The sequence below is a fragment of the Ostrinia furnacalis genome, unplaced genomic scaffold (genome assembly GCF_004193835.3).
Source record: "Ostrinia furnacalis isolate ACB-3 unplaced genomic scaffold, ASM419383v2 OfSCF0780, whole genome shotgun sequence".
Taxonomy (NCBI): Eukaryota; Metazoa; Arthropoda; class Insecta; order Lepidoptera; family Crambidae; genus Ostrinia; species Ostrinia furnacalis.
This window is the reverse complement of record NW_021131019.1, coordinates 1,750,908-1,771,546: the sequence shown is the minus strand read 5'-3', so window position 1 is coordinate 1,771,546 and position 20,639 is coordinate 1,750,908. Positions and strand designations below refer to the sequence as shown.

Sequence of the window (20,639 nt, the reverse complement as noted above, 5' to 3'; positions counted from 1 at the left end):
CCGCAAGCAGCACTCGCAGCTCAACGCCGAGGACAAGAAGAAGTGGGCCAGCTCACAGAACTGTTCGAGTGAGTACCCCTTTACAACGATTTTGACGACCAAATCGTAGATCCCGGATAAGAGATGCAGTGGTGGAAACGTGAGGTGGAATTTGCCGCATAAAGTACAGTATAGTCTAGTATTATTCGTCGAAATGACGAATTTCAAAGGAGGAAAAGCAGCATAATATCAGACTATATTTGTTACAAAATGGCTCCTATTATAATTGCTTAAGTTAGGCTCTAACTAAAGTTTTACAAATGTTAATGCTCCTCAATTCAAATTCCAGTAGTCAAATTTTTTTGTTACATTCTTTACCTATATTAGTTGGTACTTAGGTATTAATACCAAGTAATACTTTCTTTTCCAGATAAAGAGGGCAAAGATAAAGAAAAAGACAAGAACGCGGCACTTGCAGTACCAAGACTGTCGGTATGCGCAGACGCGCAAAAAGTGGACCGCGCCAAACTAGCGCAAACCGAGGTAATTATATGGCACGCTATCTTCTAAACTTCGAACAATACCTGCAGTAACTGTTACTGATTGATATCACACATATTTGTGCATTATGGGAATGCAATTTATAAGCAACGACACAAATTTTTGATTCAGGAATGGAAGAGCAGCAAAAAATATTCGCTTTTTAGTTACCGTTTTGAGTAGAAAAAAACATAAGATTATGAAAATATCGTCAAGATACATTATTATGGAATTTGTATATGCGTTTTTGTTTACTTACTTAACGTAACATGAACTTTAGGTACGCGTACAGTAGCTAAAGGAATCCTATTAGTTTTTCATTATTATTTTATTTATTTATTGATAAAGGTACACCAACAGCAAAACACATAAGCTTTCTGAAAGATATTTTTTCTAAAAGATTTTCCTGTACAGTTGTAACTAAACGCTTTTAAGATACTTAATAAAATACGATCAGCAGCAGTACGATCATCAGGATCAACAAAATTGGATACCTATTTTGTAGATATTTCACGTTTGTATCCTGTTTTTCCAGTTCTCCATCATAGAGTTCGACCCAGAAACGTTCCGCATCCTCCTGGACTACCTGCACACGGGCAGCTGCCCGCTGACCTGTGCCTCCATCCCGGGCCTGATCTGCGCGGCGGAGCACTACGACCTGCCCGAGTTACTGCAAGCCTGCTTCCACCACGCCAAGCAGTTTCTTAGGATAGAAGTTGTAAGTTCCAACATGAAGTTTTTTCTTGTATTCATTGATTTATGATAAACTACTGATAGTCGTTGTGGAAAACCTTGGGGAGATCTTAGTGTAATCATCATCATCATCATCATTTCAGCCATAGGACGTTCACTGCTGAACATAGGCCTCCCCCAATAACTTCCACATCGCACGGTTGTCCAGCAGTGGACGTCTTTCGGCTGAAACGAACGAATGAACGAACGAACATTATCCTCTGCGCCATCCAAACTAAGCCAGATATTAGCCAGATAAATTTTCATTTTTTTTGTGATCATGTTTTCTTATTAGATTCATTTATATTGATGACATCATTATATTTTCAGGTGTGCACCATGCTCATATCTTTAGAAAACTACTACTGGCGATACACGTCAGCATCGGAACTGGTGAATATGATCCTGGCCTTCATCGAGCAGCGAGCGTACGCGCTATTCCAGACGCCAGAGTTCCTCAACCTCTCGGAGTCCATGGTTCAGATGATCATGTGCCGAAACCTGGAAGTTCCCGAGGTAAGGAAGTTTGAAGCCATGCTCAGCTGGGCCCGGAACAAAATCAAAGCCAAATCCGCTAATAAGACTGATGCCAAAAATGAATTTAAATGCATTATGGAGAGGTTAGCCAGAGACCTCAAACTGTATAGGATCTCACCGCAGGAATTGATCAAAGTTGTCCTCCCGTCGAAGGCGATCAAGAACGAGCGCATCTTAGAGACGTTGATGTACCAAGCGAACTCAGGAATGTACAGGATCCAGGACAGCTACCTGGAGGCCTGCCAGCAACGCTTACAGAAACAAGACTCGAGGTTCTCAGAATTCGAAAGTTTTGACTACGGTATTTAAACGAGGAGCTGTGAGGAATATCAGTGTATTAGATAGATTATGAAGAGTGTTTGGACTGGGTCCTTCTTAAATTGTGGTATGTTGACGCCTTCTAAAAGTATTATTGTTATAGATGTACTAAGTAGAGGTGCGAGAAATATTTGTACACTTCTCGGATACCTATTCCTTGTTGTTGTTCATTGATACCTATATTTTTTACATCTAGCTAGATGTGTTCAGTATAATCGTCTCTATTTTTGGTACCAAAGAGTTGCGAAATCATACTTAGTTCGGCAACAGTTAGTTTTACACCAGGTACAAAAATGCCCCCTTCTGTGATCCATCAGTGATAATGTAATCTCAAATTTATTTTGTTAAATTGACAATCAGAATAAATGTATTTTTAATTCAGAGTTTCCAATCACTGTAGTGCGTGTATGTAATTAAATGTTCACTCACTAAACACTATAAGGATTTCTTATTTGTTGTACTTCCCAAAAGAAATGAATAAATGTTATAAAGATTCAAAATCACCCTGAACTTCATCATATCACTTCGCTGTTGTAATTAAAATAGGATGATCAGCCCCATTATGACTATTCCACAACTTCTTATAAAAACGACTGATTCGTAATTCATTTAGTGGGATTATTCTAAAAATGATAGAATATAAATCTTCAGTAATAAATGTTGATCTAGTAACTATACAAAACTTAAAATAATTAAAAATATACAGGATGTCATAGATAGGTTGGCAAAAACTAACACAGTGACCTCTGAATCTTACCTATCTTTAACACTGTAATTTTCACGCACAAAAAACGCACATTTCATACCTACCTATTCATTTGTTTTTTCATCTTACAAGGTACTGTTTTGTGGTACTGTGTTCGCTGTTCCAAAATAAACTTGCAAGTATATTGGATAAACAATTCTTATTGTAGTTTACCTAAATAAATTTGGGGAAATTATGGATATTCCGGGAAAAAATGTTTTTTTAAAACATGGTATAATTCTTCATTTTGCCAACCTCTCTCAAGACTGTATATTGTTTAGATAATTTGTTTGTAGAATAGTGAAAATATGAATATAGCGAATCTGGTTCTTGGAATGTCTTCATACTGTTCGTCATAGTTAAAGTGCTGCAAGCCTTGATAAATGTGGAAATATTTTAGGTGTTACCTACACGATAAATGTGTACATTTCTTGCATCTGTCCCTGTATTTAATTAATGTTCATAATAATAACATTGTATATTATATCACTAAGGCCTGTCAGCTGTCAATCGCACAATGTGAACTTAGTTTTTCAGTAAAACATGCTGGATCGCTATTATTTATCTTCTTCAATACTATTATATCAAACTTAGTTACTATAATTATGTATTTTTATAAGTGAACGCGTAGTTTTTCACTATTGACCTTTTAATACTTATATTGACCACCCTGTATTATTGTAACCAAATCATTAAAAAACACAAAAGTTTTGTAAGTACAGGGATGTATGAAAATGATTATATATTTTATTCATGGTCGAACTCTTTCTCCAACTGCATCTTTTACCAACTAGAGTAGAGTGTGTTTGTGGTACACAATGTTTATGATTTTTACTCGTGTGCTTAAAAATCATTACACAAAATTTCACTTTAATTAATGGCCCTGCGTCGCCAAAATATCAATCTACCACAAAATGCCCATTCACCTCAATCGATCTAAACTCTTATGATAATTTTAAAAAGTTCTAATCCTTCGGGGATTCATAAATTAAGTTCAAGTGTTCATCCCTGGCGACCGTACTTAATTCTATCAAAATATGAGCGAAAATAACTTTGTATGATAATGATTTCTAAAATCGTCCTTAATGTTCAAGGCAATGTATAAATTATACTTTTATACTTAATCGTGCAGTCTGTGCTTAGTATAAGTTCGGAACTTATGATGATTATGACATACAGACTGCATAGCTGTTAGTTTAATGATTGTAACTGTGACTTCTGTCTTCGACTCAATCTCTCGCTAGGTAAGACATGTATTTTTATGTTATTAATAATGTTAATGAGAACTTCTGTACCAAAAATAATATTTGTATCTATTTAAAACTGCATATCTAATTAAATAACGCAAAGACCCGTTTCCAATTTAGAGATATTATAAGCGTAAGTTTTCTTTACTTCTTTCAAGGAGGGTTTACTATAAAATATTTTGAGGAATTAGATATCTTTCTAGATACCACATAGGGTGTCTTTTTATTTCTTTATTTTTAAAGGCATTTTATTTAATTATCCCTTTTAGTTTTATGAACATTTCAATCGAGATTCTATCCTACCTAATAGATATATGAACCCGGTGATAAACTTCAATATAGTAGAGATCTCTTAAATTTCTGCACATACTAAACTGCACAAAACAATTACAAAAAATTCACAAGTTACACAACAGTAATTATAATCTTATTAAATGCATTTTATGGATGTTGTTAATAATAGATCGATAAATACTACCAATTAAGAGCAACAGTTGATAAAAAGTCAAAATTATAATTTCGATTCATCTCCTGTCATTTTGTTTGGATACGAAACGGGTCCTTTAAAAAATTGTTTAATAATAGGTGTTAATATATAAAATATGTAGCCTAAAATTTTAAACGTTTCTAAATTCTGGAAAAATGCATAAAATAAAAGTTGAATTGTCAGTAAAGTTTTTATACTTATGAGAATATACAAAAATATATCTTCTTAATGTGGAACGGTTTGTAATCTTTAGTTTATTGTGATTTTGCTCAAAGCTTTGTGGATTATATGCCGTTAACCGTTAAAATACATTTATGGATACTTATTATATAAGTACAATATTCAGTGGATGTTACATGAAGCTGTATTGCGAGGAACCTTGTATCTTATAAGTTCACTTATGCATTTAATACTCATATGTATTAGATTTATTTTGTACACCAATATATTAACTTGTCAATCTCTTGAATGGTGAAATAAGTTTTCTATTCCAAAATTTTAACCTTCCTGTGATCGTGTATGTTGCTATAAGTATGTTAATATGTGGAATCTTCAAAGAATATAAAATTATAACTGTTATTTTGCATGAGCAAGATTATTATCCAATGAAATTTTATGTGGTGAATAAATTTTTTTGTGTATTTTAGACCCGTTATTATTCCACGAACCTAGTCGCACTCCCCATTTTACTAATTTAAAAAATTCTGCCATTAATATTTTACTGGTCACCTACTAGACCTCGTTCTCATTAAAATATTATACAGGGTGTCTATGAATTTGAAAACGAGCGGAAAAAAGATAATGATAGGTAAGTAAGTACATACAACGATATGCAGAATGCAGATGCAGATGCCTCAATATCAAAGCAAAGATGTAAAAAAAAAAAAAAACAATAAAAATATTAAAATCCACACAGTAGTTTCTGAGATTAGCCTTTCCTGACAGTTGTTATGACTGACGGTCAAACACATTACATTTATTTTTACTGACTCATCAACCCACAAAACAACCTTCTAGTAAAAATATACGAACAGTAATGTTTTACCGCGCTTTTAGTAGTCGCTTCTTAATTTTGGCGCTTTACACGCCGCTCCGTTATCCGCACTCAAACCGAATAACCCGTTCTAAAATTTGACAGCTGCGCGAGTGGAACGGAACTCAAAGAAAAAGTTCCACACGCCGCCGCAGAGAGCGCTCGTGTGCCAGTCTTCTCGCAGCGGGCGTGCGGCCGGCTGCTTGTTGCAGTGCGCGGTGCGAACCATCACACGCGAGTTCGCGGTCATAGGCTCGAACGAACATCGAAATCGACGGTCAGTGCGATGACCATGATGATGGACAACGGGGTGATGTCAAATAATTATGAGTACGACGGGTACATGGAGCAGGAGGAGGAGTGGGAGCGCGAGGGTCTCTTAGACCCGGCTTGGGAGAAACAACAGAAAAAGGTCAGTTCCATTCACCTAGTTGACACACTAGAGGGGTAGGTAAACGAATACCGTCCCTCTAACAACACGGTTTAACAATACCGCTCGCTCCTAACGAATGTATGGACAGGAAAACCTTATCTTTGTCGTGACTCATGTTTGTGTATTTACAATTTTTCAATTTTATCACTAAATTCCATGTCATGTTCAGTCGAAGGAGTTGTTGGTGCCTGATCTATTTTGTCGGCGAATTAGCAGTGCTAAAATAAAATTAGTTTATGAATCTATTCTTAGTGCGCAGCCTCTACAGTCTCAATGGCAGACTAGTTTTAAATTTCTGAAACCTTCAATTTTTCGCCAACTATTTGCTACAGCCAATGCCACTAGACCTGCGGTATGATGCATATAAAAAAAAACATTGCAATATTTTTTTATTAAATAATAAATGAATCGCAAACGGATATCCGCGCGTATATTCAAAAATTCAAAGTTTATCGTGCACATTTCCCGCCGTTAGTTGAAAGTAGATCGCGGCCGTGGACACTATTAAAAGATTTCTTGGAGCTTTACGTGCGAGCGGGACGCGCGCACGCATCGTCCCACGGGAGAGAACGAGCCAGAGAGAGAGGAGTCGAATTTCCGTTAGTCATGTCCTAAAATGGGTCCAGCGCAGGCGCCGCTGAAAGCGCGGGCGTCCGTCTTTACGTCACCATGAAACCCGTATTTCAGGAAACTGCTCAGCTTCTGGTGTCTACGCAGAATGCATCTTGAATGTAGCTAAAGCCGCGATGGCTGAGCAGGCCCGTGACGAGCGCTCTGACGCACCCCGTGAGCTCAACCCAAGTGGAATGTCATTAACGACTTACGAAAGCGATGTCGACTTGCACTGTGGACACTTTTATTTATACCAACTAGCATAGCACTCGTTTAATGGTATATTTACGTTCTTGCTAGACCCAGACGGAGACCAAAAATTCAGAGATCTATTTAATAATTTGGACAGTGTAAATGTTTAACAATGTTATAATACAAACCTTGAAGAAATAGACCAAATTTTATAAAAATGTGATCTATTTTAATATTTTGATCATAACAAAAAATATACAGTGAAGGACATTTTTCTTTGCTAATCTTGATCTAGATAATTTAGAAAAAAGTAAAAATCGGCACATTCCGCGACCTCCGAAAATTGGCATACATTTACGTTGTATAAACATTTTTTCACATTCGGATGGATATAGCAACGGAGAACATCTTGTTACACAGATTGGTGTTCATTATACTGCGTTTGTTGGCTAGATCTTAGTGGAGGACAACGAACGAGAGCCTCGCAGGATATAAACAAAGAGCCTGCGACACTCAGTGCATTGCCCGATCATGTATGCCGGGTCAATGTCGCGGCCGACCAACTTGAGATGCGACCGAACGGAAAAGTCACCCAACCACTCGCTTTACTGCGAAACATTGGAATCACTCTTCCGCAAGGGGGTCACTAGCACACATGTCAGATGTTTTCCCCGTTCCATTCAGAGTACCCGAAATTCGACAGACGATATTCAAAGTCATTATCACAACACTTTCAAAATATGCACCGTTCATCAAATTAATTCCCAACACTGATACTTATGCTGATGTCACGGTTGTAAATAAACAAGTAAAAGAAACCCATTCCTTTAATCACTAGCTCTAATAGGTCCAATATTTGGAAATACGAACCGTAAAACGAATTTATTAAAAGTAACATCATCGTTAATGATACCCTAGAAATCTGCCGTGAAAGTGGTTTTTCACTCGAAACTGGTTAGCAAGTTCGTAATTTACCTAAACCACAAATTTATTCACGCTTCATATTATAGGTGAGAGAAACGTTTGGCTCATCATCAGTTGTACTTCCATAGAAATTATGGATCACTGGGGCGTTAATAAGAGTAAAACCAAAAGCGATATTTTAAAACTTCTTAGTGGATCCATTTCCAATTTGGTCGGCCGAAGCATTCTTCGTGTCATTAGTCTAAAGAATTATCGGTCTGACATGCCTGAATTTACTTCTTAGGATTTTAAGGTCAGTGACTTTAGCTCGTGTCAAACTGTGCTTAGCTTACTAAAGAGATTAAGAATTAAATCGAAGTCTTAAGTCGAACTTATAGAAATGAGTCCAGAATTTTGTTTCGAAAATATTTTCAAGATAATTATGCAACACAGAAGAAAAAAACATCAAATTATCAAAAGAAAGGTGTCACATAGAAACAATATTACAATATTTTTAATGAGTGTTATAACAATTGTAAACAGTAATCATAATTACAAAACACTTTAGTTAGAACTAGAGGCTTTGGCTTGTGTTATTGGAGACAAAATCTCTGTTATGTAACCTTTGACAAGTTATTTTTTCCTTGTCGACGTTGGCTCGCTTTTGGCATGCGTTCAAAATTGGAACAAGTTAAAGCTATGTTACATACGTGTACATTGATATTGTCAATAGTCTTGTTTGTTTGTGCAGAATTTTAATGAAGTTAATACACAATGTATTTTCTGTAAAGTAATGTTTTCCAGTCAAAAGTAACGTTATCTATCTGCTAAATCATTTAAATATCCCTTGTATCCTTATCCTTCCTAGTAGTCCCTAGATACAAAAGTTGTAAGCAAAATAATTTTGATAGGTATTATAATATGACAAAGTGTTTTCTCACTTTTCACTGCAGCAATTTTCACTTTCCCATGGGTATAAATGTTACCTTTCTGTATTTTCCCTTTATGGAAAGTGCTACTAGCTACGTGTAGGTTAAGTTACAAGTATTCGAACCCCGTCTAAATTGACCCCTACAAAAGCCAAGAATCGAGTAACACCTATTGTACACTAGAAACTTTGTCACGTTCAACAAAGGTGAACCTACTCGACTACTCGTATATCAATTCCTTCTTCCTGTTTTGGAACCCGAGCACGCGCAATAACCGGAATGACACTAAAAGCTTTGTCTTTAACTCCAAAATCAATCACCAAAAGAAACCACAAGATATCCTTTAACGAGTCATCGACCACAACAAGTGTGGTGTCATTGTCAATGTTTGTTTTGTTCTGCTCATAGCATGCGTTCATAAGTTTTCTCACTTCCTTTTTCAATTTTCGACCAAATACACTATGTATTATATTTCAACGTAAACATACGAGTCGAGTGGATTTATAAAAAAACTTCATTTACATATTTCCAATTCGCTTGTGCGTACATAACCTGTGGTAGTACCTAATTTGCTAATACTGTTTAGATGTAATAATAATAACAAACAACCATTACAAGATAAGACTTAAACATAAAATAATCCACGCTACGAATTTTATGCGACTTGCCCATGAAATTTCGTGCTGCTCGAAGGAAATGTAATAAAACGCGAAGTTTGTGAAGAAACAAACACGATCGACCTTGAGTTGAACTACGACACGTCGATAGCGTACCTACTATAAGATGTTATCGAGTGTGTACTGTGTAGGTTGGAGAAATGTAACTTTCTAAGCGGCTCTATCGACGGCGCGTTTAGAACCTGCTTTCCAGTTCATAAGCTGCCGGAACGATGCACTCTGCATGTAAACAAACAACGGCCACGTGAAATGACATTGTAATAGCTGACACTTATGAATACGAAGAACCTAATGGTAAGAATCCAAAGGTGTTAAAGATATGGCTATAAATATAAATTTGAAATTAACAGTAAATAAAATGATAGTGTGAATTGAAGGACATGAGCTTATGGAAGATATTGTTGAGTCAGCTTGTAAAGACATAGCTATAAAAAGAAATTTGAAATTAACAGTAAATAAAATGATGGTGTGAATTTAAGGAATTGAGCCTATGAAAGGCATTGTTGAGTCAGCTTTACGTTTTGCAAGACTATTAATAAATGTTAATGATACTCGATTCCAAATGGCATGCTTTTTAAAATTGCATAAGTCGTTAGCAACGATGCAATTTGCAATGTAGCATTTCAACCAAACGTGAATGACGAACACCGCAACTTACGCGACTTAATATTCAGAAAACCTGAATCATATTATAATAAAGTGAAAGTATACTTGAGTTTACCGATCATTTAGTGAGAAGATGCGTTACTCAGTGGTAAAACCGCAGGACACGATGGTGGATGCGTAAGCGCAGCCCAGATGTGTGCCGGCTTGGCGCGGCGACGTCAATAATATCATTTTAAGTAGACCGGTTTGGTTCGGTCAGTCCTAGTAAACAGACTCGCTATACTACAGACGGTACATTTTTTCTGTGTAAACAATTTAATGGTTCTGAGAAAAGTGCATGGCAACGTATATGGAATTGCTAACTCGGCAAACCTGATTAATCACGTACTGTTGTCGCTCATTACATCAGCTTCAGTGCAAAAAATACACATGCACGTACCTACCTACATTATTATTATGGATTTTTAACATTTAATAAGTAGTAGGCCTGATCCCTTATCTTATTAAACTTTTTCACCAAAATTCCTAGCAATTTTTTCCACAAGGTATACTTGTTCATCAAACAATGATTTCTTCATTTAGAATCCACATTATTTCATAATAATTAATTTTAGTAATTATACTACGTGTACCAATATCCGTTTTAAACGTTTGTTTATCCTATAGACCAGTCAAAACATAAATAGGTGTGAGTTAATTTCAACGAACCAGGTTTCAATACATTGTTTTGTTTTTTCCCTGTACTGCGGCTACCGACCGACGCGCCCGCATCTCATAGTAGTTACGTTTTTTTCGAAGGCTATTGAATTTGAACACACCTCTAGGTCTGATGCAACATTGTAGATAGTTTAGAGAAATTAATGCGAAAAAGTGATGTCTAAAGATAATGAAAATAAAGGAGCAGTTCTTTAGAGTTTTCTAACTATAGGTAAAACAATTGCCCAAACTAAACAAGGCTTTACGTAGATAAAACGATATAGGTCATCTTTTAGATACTGGATACAATACGTCATTAACATCTTCTAATAAATAGACATTATTATCCTTCATACACCTCTTTATCTATAGGTATAGCCTGTAGACGAAATAAAACTAATGTAAGTGGAACACGGTGCTTGATCAGTCTAATTGCTTTTATTGCTTTAAGCAGGATAGAGATTTCAAAATGTTATGATCCTTAGGCTGCTAAGCCCTGCCGACAGAAAGGTGGGTAAGTAGGCGAGCCACGCCCACAGCCTGCACCCAGGCACCCAGGTGCGGCGCGCGCGCAGCGTCAACCTTGCCTCTTCGTTGCACAACGTTGTCGTTGTTAGAATCAACAATAATAATGGTACACCATTAACGTAGTATATTAGGTATTTTGCACAGAAAATGTGTTTTAAGCTATACAACTTTATACTATGTAAATGTATTTCATAAAACATAGTGATTCTTAAATTGCCCTGGACTTAAGTATTCTTACGATATAAAAATCATAAAATCTGGCAAACAACCAGCCTATCTGGATATCATTGAGAGAGATTCAGCAGTGGTCCTGCTGTGGCTGAAATAATGATGATGGCATTTAAAATTTTAGTACAAATTTTATTACATAACAAAATACGATCCACAAATCTCCCTTGTGTATATCCCTTTACATTTTTAAATGCACATTAATAAAGTGTTTTGTTTCAAGGCGAATGTCGTTCGATGTGGTGACACATTGTCTGATTCTCAGCGTTATTGTGTAACGAAAGGTACTTCACTGTGCAATTACCGATGCTCTCCTTAGTTCATACAAATCAGTCGTCACAAAAACGTCTGTGAGATCGTAAACTGTTGCAAATAGCATCGATAAAGAAATGTCTTTCTTCAGTGAAAAATCTTGACGACTGTCACCACTAACAGGGTTGCCAAGTGGGCAATGCCACCCACAATTTATTGGATTCAGAGAAACTGATTCTTGCATTAATCCAAAGCTTATTTTCACCGAACAAGATCGGAATCTTGATGATGATGGAAAAAAGCTAACAAGTTCCGTTTTAATTTGGAAATAACCCGATCTTTGAACTTTCTAATATGTCTCTATTATTTTTATTTCTTGCTCAATACTAGAACCTGTTGCAAATGCGATCTAATGTGCATTGTCATCTTCAGTACCTGGTTTGTCATTGTGTCCTCATGTTGCCTTACTTCTTCTCATCGTTGAATTATATCATACTGTCCAACAATAGGTCTACATGATACAAGTCAAGGTTGATTGAATAATTACCGTTGATCATTGTAGATTCCAGCATCCATTAAAACGACGTAATACTCAAGTTCTGCATTATTTTCTACCAATGCCTTCAACTCTTCGTCAGTCATGACAAAAATTTCCTGATTTTCTATAGACAATTCACAGACGTCTTTTATTGGAGAGTTCCGAGATTTTTTGTGAAGCTGCTCTATTTTCTTTTTACTTGCCCATTGATTTTTCTAATGACCCTGTCAACCCTGTAGACAGTAGATCAGGCCCGCGGCCACACTGCGCGCGAGTGCCAACACCAGCTATTTCTGTGCCGGTCCGGTCGCCCACGCGAAATGCTTACACTCACTTGTTATTATAATTAGAAAATTGTAACTAAATATATTTTCGACGCCAACGGCTTTGGCTTTCCTAAATTTACATCTGGAAGAACATTATTTTTTAATGTAAGTAGATTTTGTAATTGTGCAATAAAATTTGAGAATCGTACGTCATTAGCCTCGGAAATAACATTTCGGTCGATGACTACGAGCTCACTTATTGCAAATGTAAAAACAACTAGGTACTATACAAGATCTGAATTATGAGGACTGTCTGTATAAAACTGAAAATTTTACATAATATACCTACTCGTACAAAAATATATTGCAACAACACACTATGGTGGTTATCTGAAATACACAGTCGTCACAGATTATCGTCAGAGATAGTGCCCTAAGCGGCTATTAGATAGGGGTCCGTCATGGACGTTCATTCATTGCGCCCCTGCAGATGTTTACAAAAGATCTGTAAGGGCTATTCAGAATGTGGGATATGGGAATTCCAGAATTCCCTTTATTACAGACAGCTGCAGTATTCTAAAAATATTTATATTGGATTCACGGAAGAGTTTCGCAGTTTGAATTTTCCACAACAACGGTAGCTTGGTAAATAAATTGAAGGCGGTATTTAATCAATAACAAACCGGCTGATTGCGCGACCTTGAACAATCGGCTACAAACATTTCTTATCAGATAGCTGTATACTGTATAGTGCATATCGGAGCAAAAATTCGACCTACAGCTTGAGGTTTCCGCGTTCAATATCAATGGCGGCCTAGTGTCGGATTCCTGTTGTCTTGCATCGAGCGGACACCTCGCGTAGGACGCTTCCGGCCGAACCGGCATATCTGCCAAACACCCGCCATGATTACCGATCCAGCGCTGGATGTCGGTGAAATGCGATAAAGCCACCAGTGATATATGGACTTGGAAATAGCTGGACGTAAAAAGAACTAAACAACGAACTCCTATTCTAACTACAATACCAAGTAAATATTTCGTGATTTACAAACAACGTTACCAAGGACTAAAAATGATTTTTCTATGATAGAAGTTGAAACTGAAACTACTTAAATAGGCCTATTATGTTCAGCAAATAATGGGAAAAGTACAGACGAAAGCTCATAGTCCAAAAAAGCTTCTATTAGGTACAACTAAACAATTAAGATACCGCAGTGATAAGCTTGACGTGCTCTGTCTCTACTTACGTTTAACAGTTACAACAGAATAACCTGGCAAGTCATACCAATGACACTAACTAACAACAATATAAACCTTGAAACAATACTTTTCCTTATAAAGTTCGCGATATGCACGCACCTTGAGCGAATCGTTTTATCGGGCACAGGATGTCTGGATCACCGCATCTCTTCCGCTATAAATTCATCTTTCAATTTGTATGTAGTTGTACCCTTGTTATACTAGAACTGGGGGACTTTATTGGTAAAATATACAGTGTACTTGCATAAGTAAGAAAGAATTGCTATTGTTTTATTCTTTTGCTAGCTAGTGATTCAGCAGATGATTGTTAGCCAACTACTTTGAAAAATTAGATGTAAACATGTTTATTTTTATCTACTTGTCGATATTTACATACAAGAAATAATTTATGGGTTACAGGACACTATACAACATCTTTTAAACCCACATCCATTCACACCATCTATCATTCAACAGCTCTTGCTACTTGCTTTAAAATTATTTTAGTTAGTCATTCTTCTTCGTTCTTTTTCATCACTATTTTACACGCACATCTTATGCGTCTCTTGGTGTTTTTAGGCAGTAGTTTTTTATTTATTTGTCGCTGAAACAACAATACCCCATCCCGTCTATTCTTTCCCACACAACTTCCTCAATATTTACATGTCCCTCTATAGAAACAATACTAGAAAGTGCATAATATGCTAAATAAGAATACATTATCTACGTCTTATCAGTTCCTATAAATAAAACGACAATGTATTATCTGCGTTATCTTAATCAGTAGATAAACTTACTCTTACAACCATTCCAAAAGTATTGACCGATGAGATGGGACACGACCAAAAGAAAATTAATAATGTAAGTGTAGAATAAAGAATATTAAGATAAGCTATACATTCCTGTATAATTTGTATTTATATACCTACGAGTAAGTTACTAGTTTTCCATGCTAATTAACGTTGACATCCATTCGTTACGTTGCGTTACGTTAAATAAAGCCGATTAAAATTAGCATTCCGCCAAATTAACAGCCAATAATTTCATTAGCTGGCTGCACACAAGGGAAGAGCTAAATTTTATATAAAAATATCTTGCGTGAAACTACGATGGCACAAAATTATGTAAACTCCTCTCATAAACTCTTCTATAGTAACTAAGTAAAACGCATGTTAAGAAGCTCAACAATACGTATGTGCCTACGTATGACAACAACAATTTCCAACGATCGATACGTCCAGACTGCTAGGGTACATCCCCAAGGTATCATCTAACTAAGCTTATGAAACGAAGTTTATTACGTTATAGATGTTACTTCTGAACTTGCAAAATATTCTGGAATATTTCATTTACAAAGCGCTCCATGACCTACATAATTCAAAGTTACTAGCACCATAAAAGTACGATTCATTGTCAAAACTTTATTTCTCTCATGCCTTAAATTCGTAACAGAATTACTCTTTATTATACATTGTCCATTACCTAACAAAGGAAGAAAGTCTTGGAATAACCAGAGCCTAATTCGGTGAGCACCTTTTGTAAACAATACCATATTTTGAACGGTCGAAACAAAGACGCTGGACGAAGACAACAATGAAAAACACATTACGAAGGCGACGAGGTGCGTCATGATTAACAATGCCTAAGTTAAAAGCTAATGCTTAAATTAGGTAAATGAATATGCAAGTGGCAAAGTAAACCACAAATGGGTGCCAATAATGGTATAAAAACGCGTGAACGTGATGTCAAACAATGAATGAAGGACACAATGCAAGAGAGTGTAATTCCAGGTAACCTAGATGTGTAGTTAGAGCATAAAAACATGAGATTACGTAGTTTAGTTATCAAGCAAGACTAAAGCTTAGAAACAAACATTTTAAAGTATATAAAACTTTAGTCCATGAACGTAGAAGATTAAAATTAAATACTAAAATCCTTGCATTTAGGTAACATTGTATGTTTTTGTTAATGTGTAATGTTAAAATCGCACTGTTTGCAAAAGCATCTTCCTATATGGAAGGATCATCACAAGATAGTAGTAATTTAAACCACCATCAATAAGTGAACTTTGGCATTTAACTTCCTAATAAGTAAAATGAAGAGAAACCCATAATCTCGTTTGTGTGCTACTTTTGAGACCGGTACCAAATTGGCTCCTTGCGTTACTCCAGGCTTTAACGGTACTTGGGAACAATATTTCATTATAACTGAGGTTTGAAGAGTATAGTGGAAGAAACGGATTGTTTTAATGCATTATTTAAAAGCTTCGATAATTTTAAATATTTAAGGGTAGAACTGAACTAAATGTAATTGTAAACAAAAGATATCAACGAGCATAATAATAAAAAAAAATTAAAGCTGACACGAGTTCAAATGAATAGAATTTTCATTCATTAAAATCAGACAATGCAGATATTAAAATTACCGGTGAAAATGTAGCGAGGAGGGGCTTAGTAACAAAACAAACGACCATGTAGCGTCATTGTTGTACCCCGACCGGAACGGGCTATTGGCCTCTTTGACAGCTAGTAATCTCTGCATACTCAATTACATAGGAAATCTAACCAACCACATAAACTGTTATTTCTCGATTTCACTTAGATCCAATATACATAAGTACCTACTAATTGAAAAGCTGTATGTATGTAACGAAAGGGAAATTTTATTACAAATCTTGGCAAGTTATGGTTTTGTAAGTTCTAATTCATTAATAGTGATAATAATAGTCCTAAAAAAACAAACTCTCATCGAACCTCATCGATTTTGCGCACTCAAAAATTCTTCGAAGCTACTTTACATACCAGTACAATACTAATTAGTTACGCATTTTGATTGTTTTATTACACCATTTCGGGAAGCCAATTTCAAATTTATCGCCTCATTTAATATTCATTGCATTTTGCATTGCAGCCGGTAGATACAACATTGTTTTTAATGCTTTCTAAGAATTTTTCTCACGCGGCTGCACTGTGTAATGGAAATACAATGGTGTTACAATTAAAAGGAACGTAACTTTTCCTCTCACAAATCAATCCTTTTATAAACATCTGAATTAATGGAATTTTATGATTGGTATTTATCTTCACCTGTTCTTTAGGAGAGTTAGAAATAAAATATACTCAACATCAAATAAACCGCACCTTCCGCGACGCGAACTTTAACAATTTTCTTTTGACACAATCATGGTGCCCCAACAATATTGGTGTTATTTGAAAGCCCAATTAATATCCTTAAAGAAAAACACATTTAATGACTTAATAAATGATTAACATAATAATATAATAAATGTGACTTGAAAAAATACCTCACTTTGGGCCCACCTATGGGATCAATTACACCAATTTTTATGGTTATAAAACCAAATAATGATCTCACGTGTCCTCTTTAACAGATGGATAGCGATTGATCCCAACTTAACAGTTTTATAGCCATAAAAGTTGGCTCTAGCGTAACTACCTATTTTTTGAAGAAGTGACTCTGGATCCTTCTAAAGACACATTTTTGGGGTAAAAACCTTTCCTTTAATGAAATGAAGGTTAGAGCTAGGCTTTTAAATGGTGCCAATATTGGTGGGAAGTGGGGATGCATACGTTTGAAAATGCTTGTCGCGGGAGGTGCGATTTATTTGATGTCGAGTGTATTTATTAGTTACTATAACCATTTTCAAAAGACGAGGATAACATTGAATTTAGATAATAATCTCCTCCATTATTTGCAGCTGCTCATACCTAACTGCTATGAAATTTCTCTCAACTTTCAGAGCTTTTACTTTAGACAAGAATTCTCAGTTATTATCAGTAGGAAAATTCGTGAGACGAGACTAAAGCAGTCAACTGTCACTCACCCAATCTAAATAAAGACCATAGCCATAGCTCGGTGAAAGAACCGGGGCAGATCAGCACGAAGATTTTATTTTTGTAGACTTCATGAACTGAATATTTAACTCTTTAATTGTAATAAATGTATCTTTCTTTCTTCTTTCTTTCTTTCTAATTATTACTAAGCAACGTCAAAATACTATAACACTTCTCCAAATCCTTTCCTTAGCATGCAGTATTGCTAAATATAGATGTAAAATAAATAATGTACAAGATGAATCATGTTGTACCTTTCTATTTGGCACACGTCAGCTGTTGTAAACAAGCCGATGATTTGGGATCGACATTACATCATTATTTACATAAGGAAGTATTCAGACATTCCAAATCCGTAAGCTTGCGAAAGACGTAATCTCGAACTTTATTTATAGCGAAAACATGGCGCGTGAGTAAGTAGGTTTATTACAGGGATACTATTTTTAAAGTGGCTTACGCGATTAGATAGAAGATTCCCATCGACATGGTTACGAGACTTGCGAGACTGTTGTTACATTACAAGTAGTATAAAAACCATTCGTTATAGATCTATGGGCGAGTTGAGCAACAGTGCCCACACGCAGATCTATTGTGTTCTTCGAGTGCGGGTTGTAAATTACAAGTATCTTGTGATTTGCTGCTTTGACGCTTTCATAGCGATCCAGTTTGTTTCTCGTTTCTGTCAGATCAATAAAGCTTGTAAGAAGAAATATCCAGGGATCTACGCCCACGCGGCGCGGCTGCTATCAAGTCGGATATTATTATATGCATATTTCAGATCTCCGCCATCTGTTCCCATGGCGATTTGGTTATTTAAAATTCTGTCGTCAATTATTTATTTGAATCTCGTCTACTAGTCTAGTGGTTTTAGACTAGATAGCCAATAAAAACGATCCAAATTCTGTAAAGAAACAAAATTCAATGTTTGCGTAGATGCAGCTACAAGCATACCTATACAACATAATCAACATTACATTAAGGTTCTGTGCTACAATATTATAAATGTTATATTTGAAGTACGAATGTTCGCCCGCGTATCACATAATTAGAATAGGTTTAACTTTTTACTGAATCACTTTATTAATTTGAAAATTTATCTTTTACAGGTATTCAATTTGGAAAGGAAAGTTATCACATATTTCCACCAACCTGACACATTTCACGAAACGTGAGTCCATTCAAAGGTATTTAGTACAAATGTGTGAAACGCTTGCTCATTTTTACGGTATGCCGAAAAAGAGTAACGCGTTTAAATTTTTTTCTTGTGCAAATATTTGATCGTCTGTACCCTTGGTCATTGATCTCCGTGTTATCATTCGTCAGATATGAAGTGTGTGATAATAGTAATCGTTTAAGCTAATTATAAATAACTAGCTGACCCGGCGAACTTTGTTCCGCCTTAATGGCAATAAATAAGCAGACTTTTTTTTTAATTTCGAACGGGATAAAAAGTATCCTATGTCCTTCTCCTGGCTCTAAACTACCTCCCTGACAATTTTCAGCTAAATCGGTTCAGCCGTTCTTGAGTTATAAGTGGAGTAACTAACACGACTTTTATTTATACAGTGTGTCCGGGCTTGTAGTGATCAAACTTTAAGGGCGTAATCTATGGACAATTTTATCGATGAAAATACTTCAAATTTGGGGCTTGACCCATTTCTCGCAAAATTACGAGGATTTAAGTTTTTAATTTTTAGTTTTCACCTCTTCCTTCAAAAACAAGTGAAAGCGTGGGTAGCTTAACATTAATAAGCAAATATTTTATATCATGCGATAGCCAATAAAATTATCTATTAGTAGAAGTAGAAAACAGACACAAGTTTCATACATTTTATGGGAGTAAGAATGGATTTAATTAGAAAAAAACATGACTTTTTTTACTTCTTTTTCAGTTATTTTCCAACACAAGAAAAACCAGGTCGTTGAGGTATGTTTTATTTGCATTGTATTATTAGTATTTGAGCTATTCTACAAAACGAATGTAAATTTATTAGTCTACGTCTATTAGTTTCGACGTAATTGTTGAATAAAGATACCCCTTCCCAGCGGTTTCCATAGCGCACGCGACATGCGAAAATGCACTGCCTGAAAGAATCACACAACCTATTCCGATTACTATGGAAACCGCTGGGAAGGGGTATCTTTGTTCAACAATTACGTCAAAACTAATAGACGTAGACTAATAAATTTACATTCGTTTTGTAGAATAGCTCAAATACTAATAATACAATGCAAATAAAATATACCTTAACGACCTGGTTTTTCTTGTGTTGGAAAATAACTGAAAAAGAAGTGAAAAAAGTAATGTTTTTTTCTAATTAAATCCATTCTTACTCCCTTAAAATGTATGAAACTTGTATCTGTTTTCTACTTCTGCTAATAGATAATGTTATTGGCAATCGCATGATATAAAATTTTTGCTTATTAATGTTAAGCTACCCACGCTTTCACTTGTTTTTGAAGGAAGAGGTGAAAACTAAAAATTAAAAACTTTAATCCTCGTAATTTTGCGAGAAATGGGTCAAGCCCCAAATTTGAAGTATTTTCATCGATAAAATTGTCCATAGATTACGCCCTTAAAGTTTGATCACTACAAGCCCGGACACACTGTATATATAGATTTAGTTTGCCTTTCCTACTACTACCGAAATAGTTTCCAGCAACGACTTCAATTAAGGCCAAATAAACTTTACTAGGTTAATTAGAACGAGGTATAAAAACAAGTTTTCTCAGCGATTAGTTAAGTACTTTAAAACCTAAAATTTTGAGATTACAATAACATTAGCATAACGCGGTAACGTACAGACTAATATGCAAATTTATAAGGAAAAATTTGTGATACTGGTATTTGGGAAATAAATGGCTGACTATTTTATGGGTAGGTAATTGTATGTAGTTTAAATAATATGGAGAGGTGGTGTGGTGGCGCTTGCCAGCGGCCAAATGTTTACCGACTACATTCGAATGTGTGCTAAGCTAACGTTATTGTTTATCGAAATGACAGTGGGCGAGGGCCTGGCAAACGTCCCAAGCGGACACCTCTGCAGGTGTGTCACTCCGAACCCAAT

At 35.7% G+C, this 20,639-nt stretch overlaps 2 protein-coding genes across 4 annotated transcripts in view; both read left to right on the top strand.

The window, feature by feature from the left end:
- Positions 1-2,965, top strand: part of rsh (Rap GTPase activating protein radish) — a 78,340-nt gene extending 75,375 nt beyond the window's left edge. Inside the window, exons 15-17 of the mRNA XM_028300759.1 lie at positions 410-522; positions 1,055-1,237; positions 1,582-2,965. Coding sequence (XP_028156560.1) covers positions 410-522; positions 1,055-1,237; positions 1,582-2,097 — 812 coding nt within the window. The 3' untranslated portion in view covers positions 2,098-2,965. The remainder of the gene's footprint in view (positions 1-409; positions 523-1,054; positions 1,238-1,581) is intronic.
- A 2,798-nt stretch (positions 2,966-5,763) lies between these two features.
- The window catches only part of Actn (alpha actinin), a 37,166-nt gene continuing 22,290 nt past the window's right edge, over positions 5,764-20,639 (top strand). For all 3 annotated transcript variants that reach the window (XM_028300754.1, XM_028300753.1, XM_028300755.1), the window contains exon 1: positions 5,764-6,030. In XM_028300754.1, the coding sequence (XP_028156555.1) occupies positions 5,905-6,030 (126 nt within the window). In that variant the 5' untranslated portion in view covers positions 5,764-5,904. The remainder of the gene's footprint in view (positions 6,031-20,639) is intronic.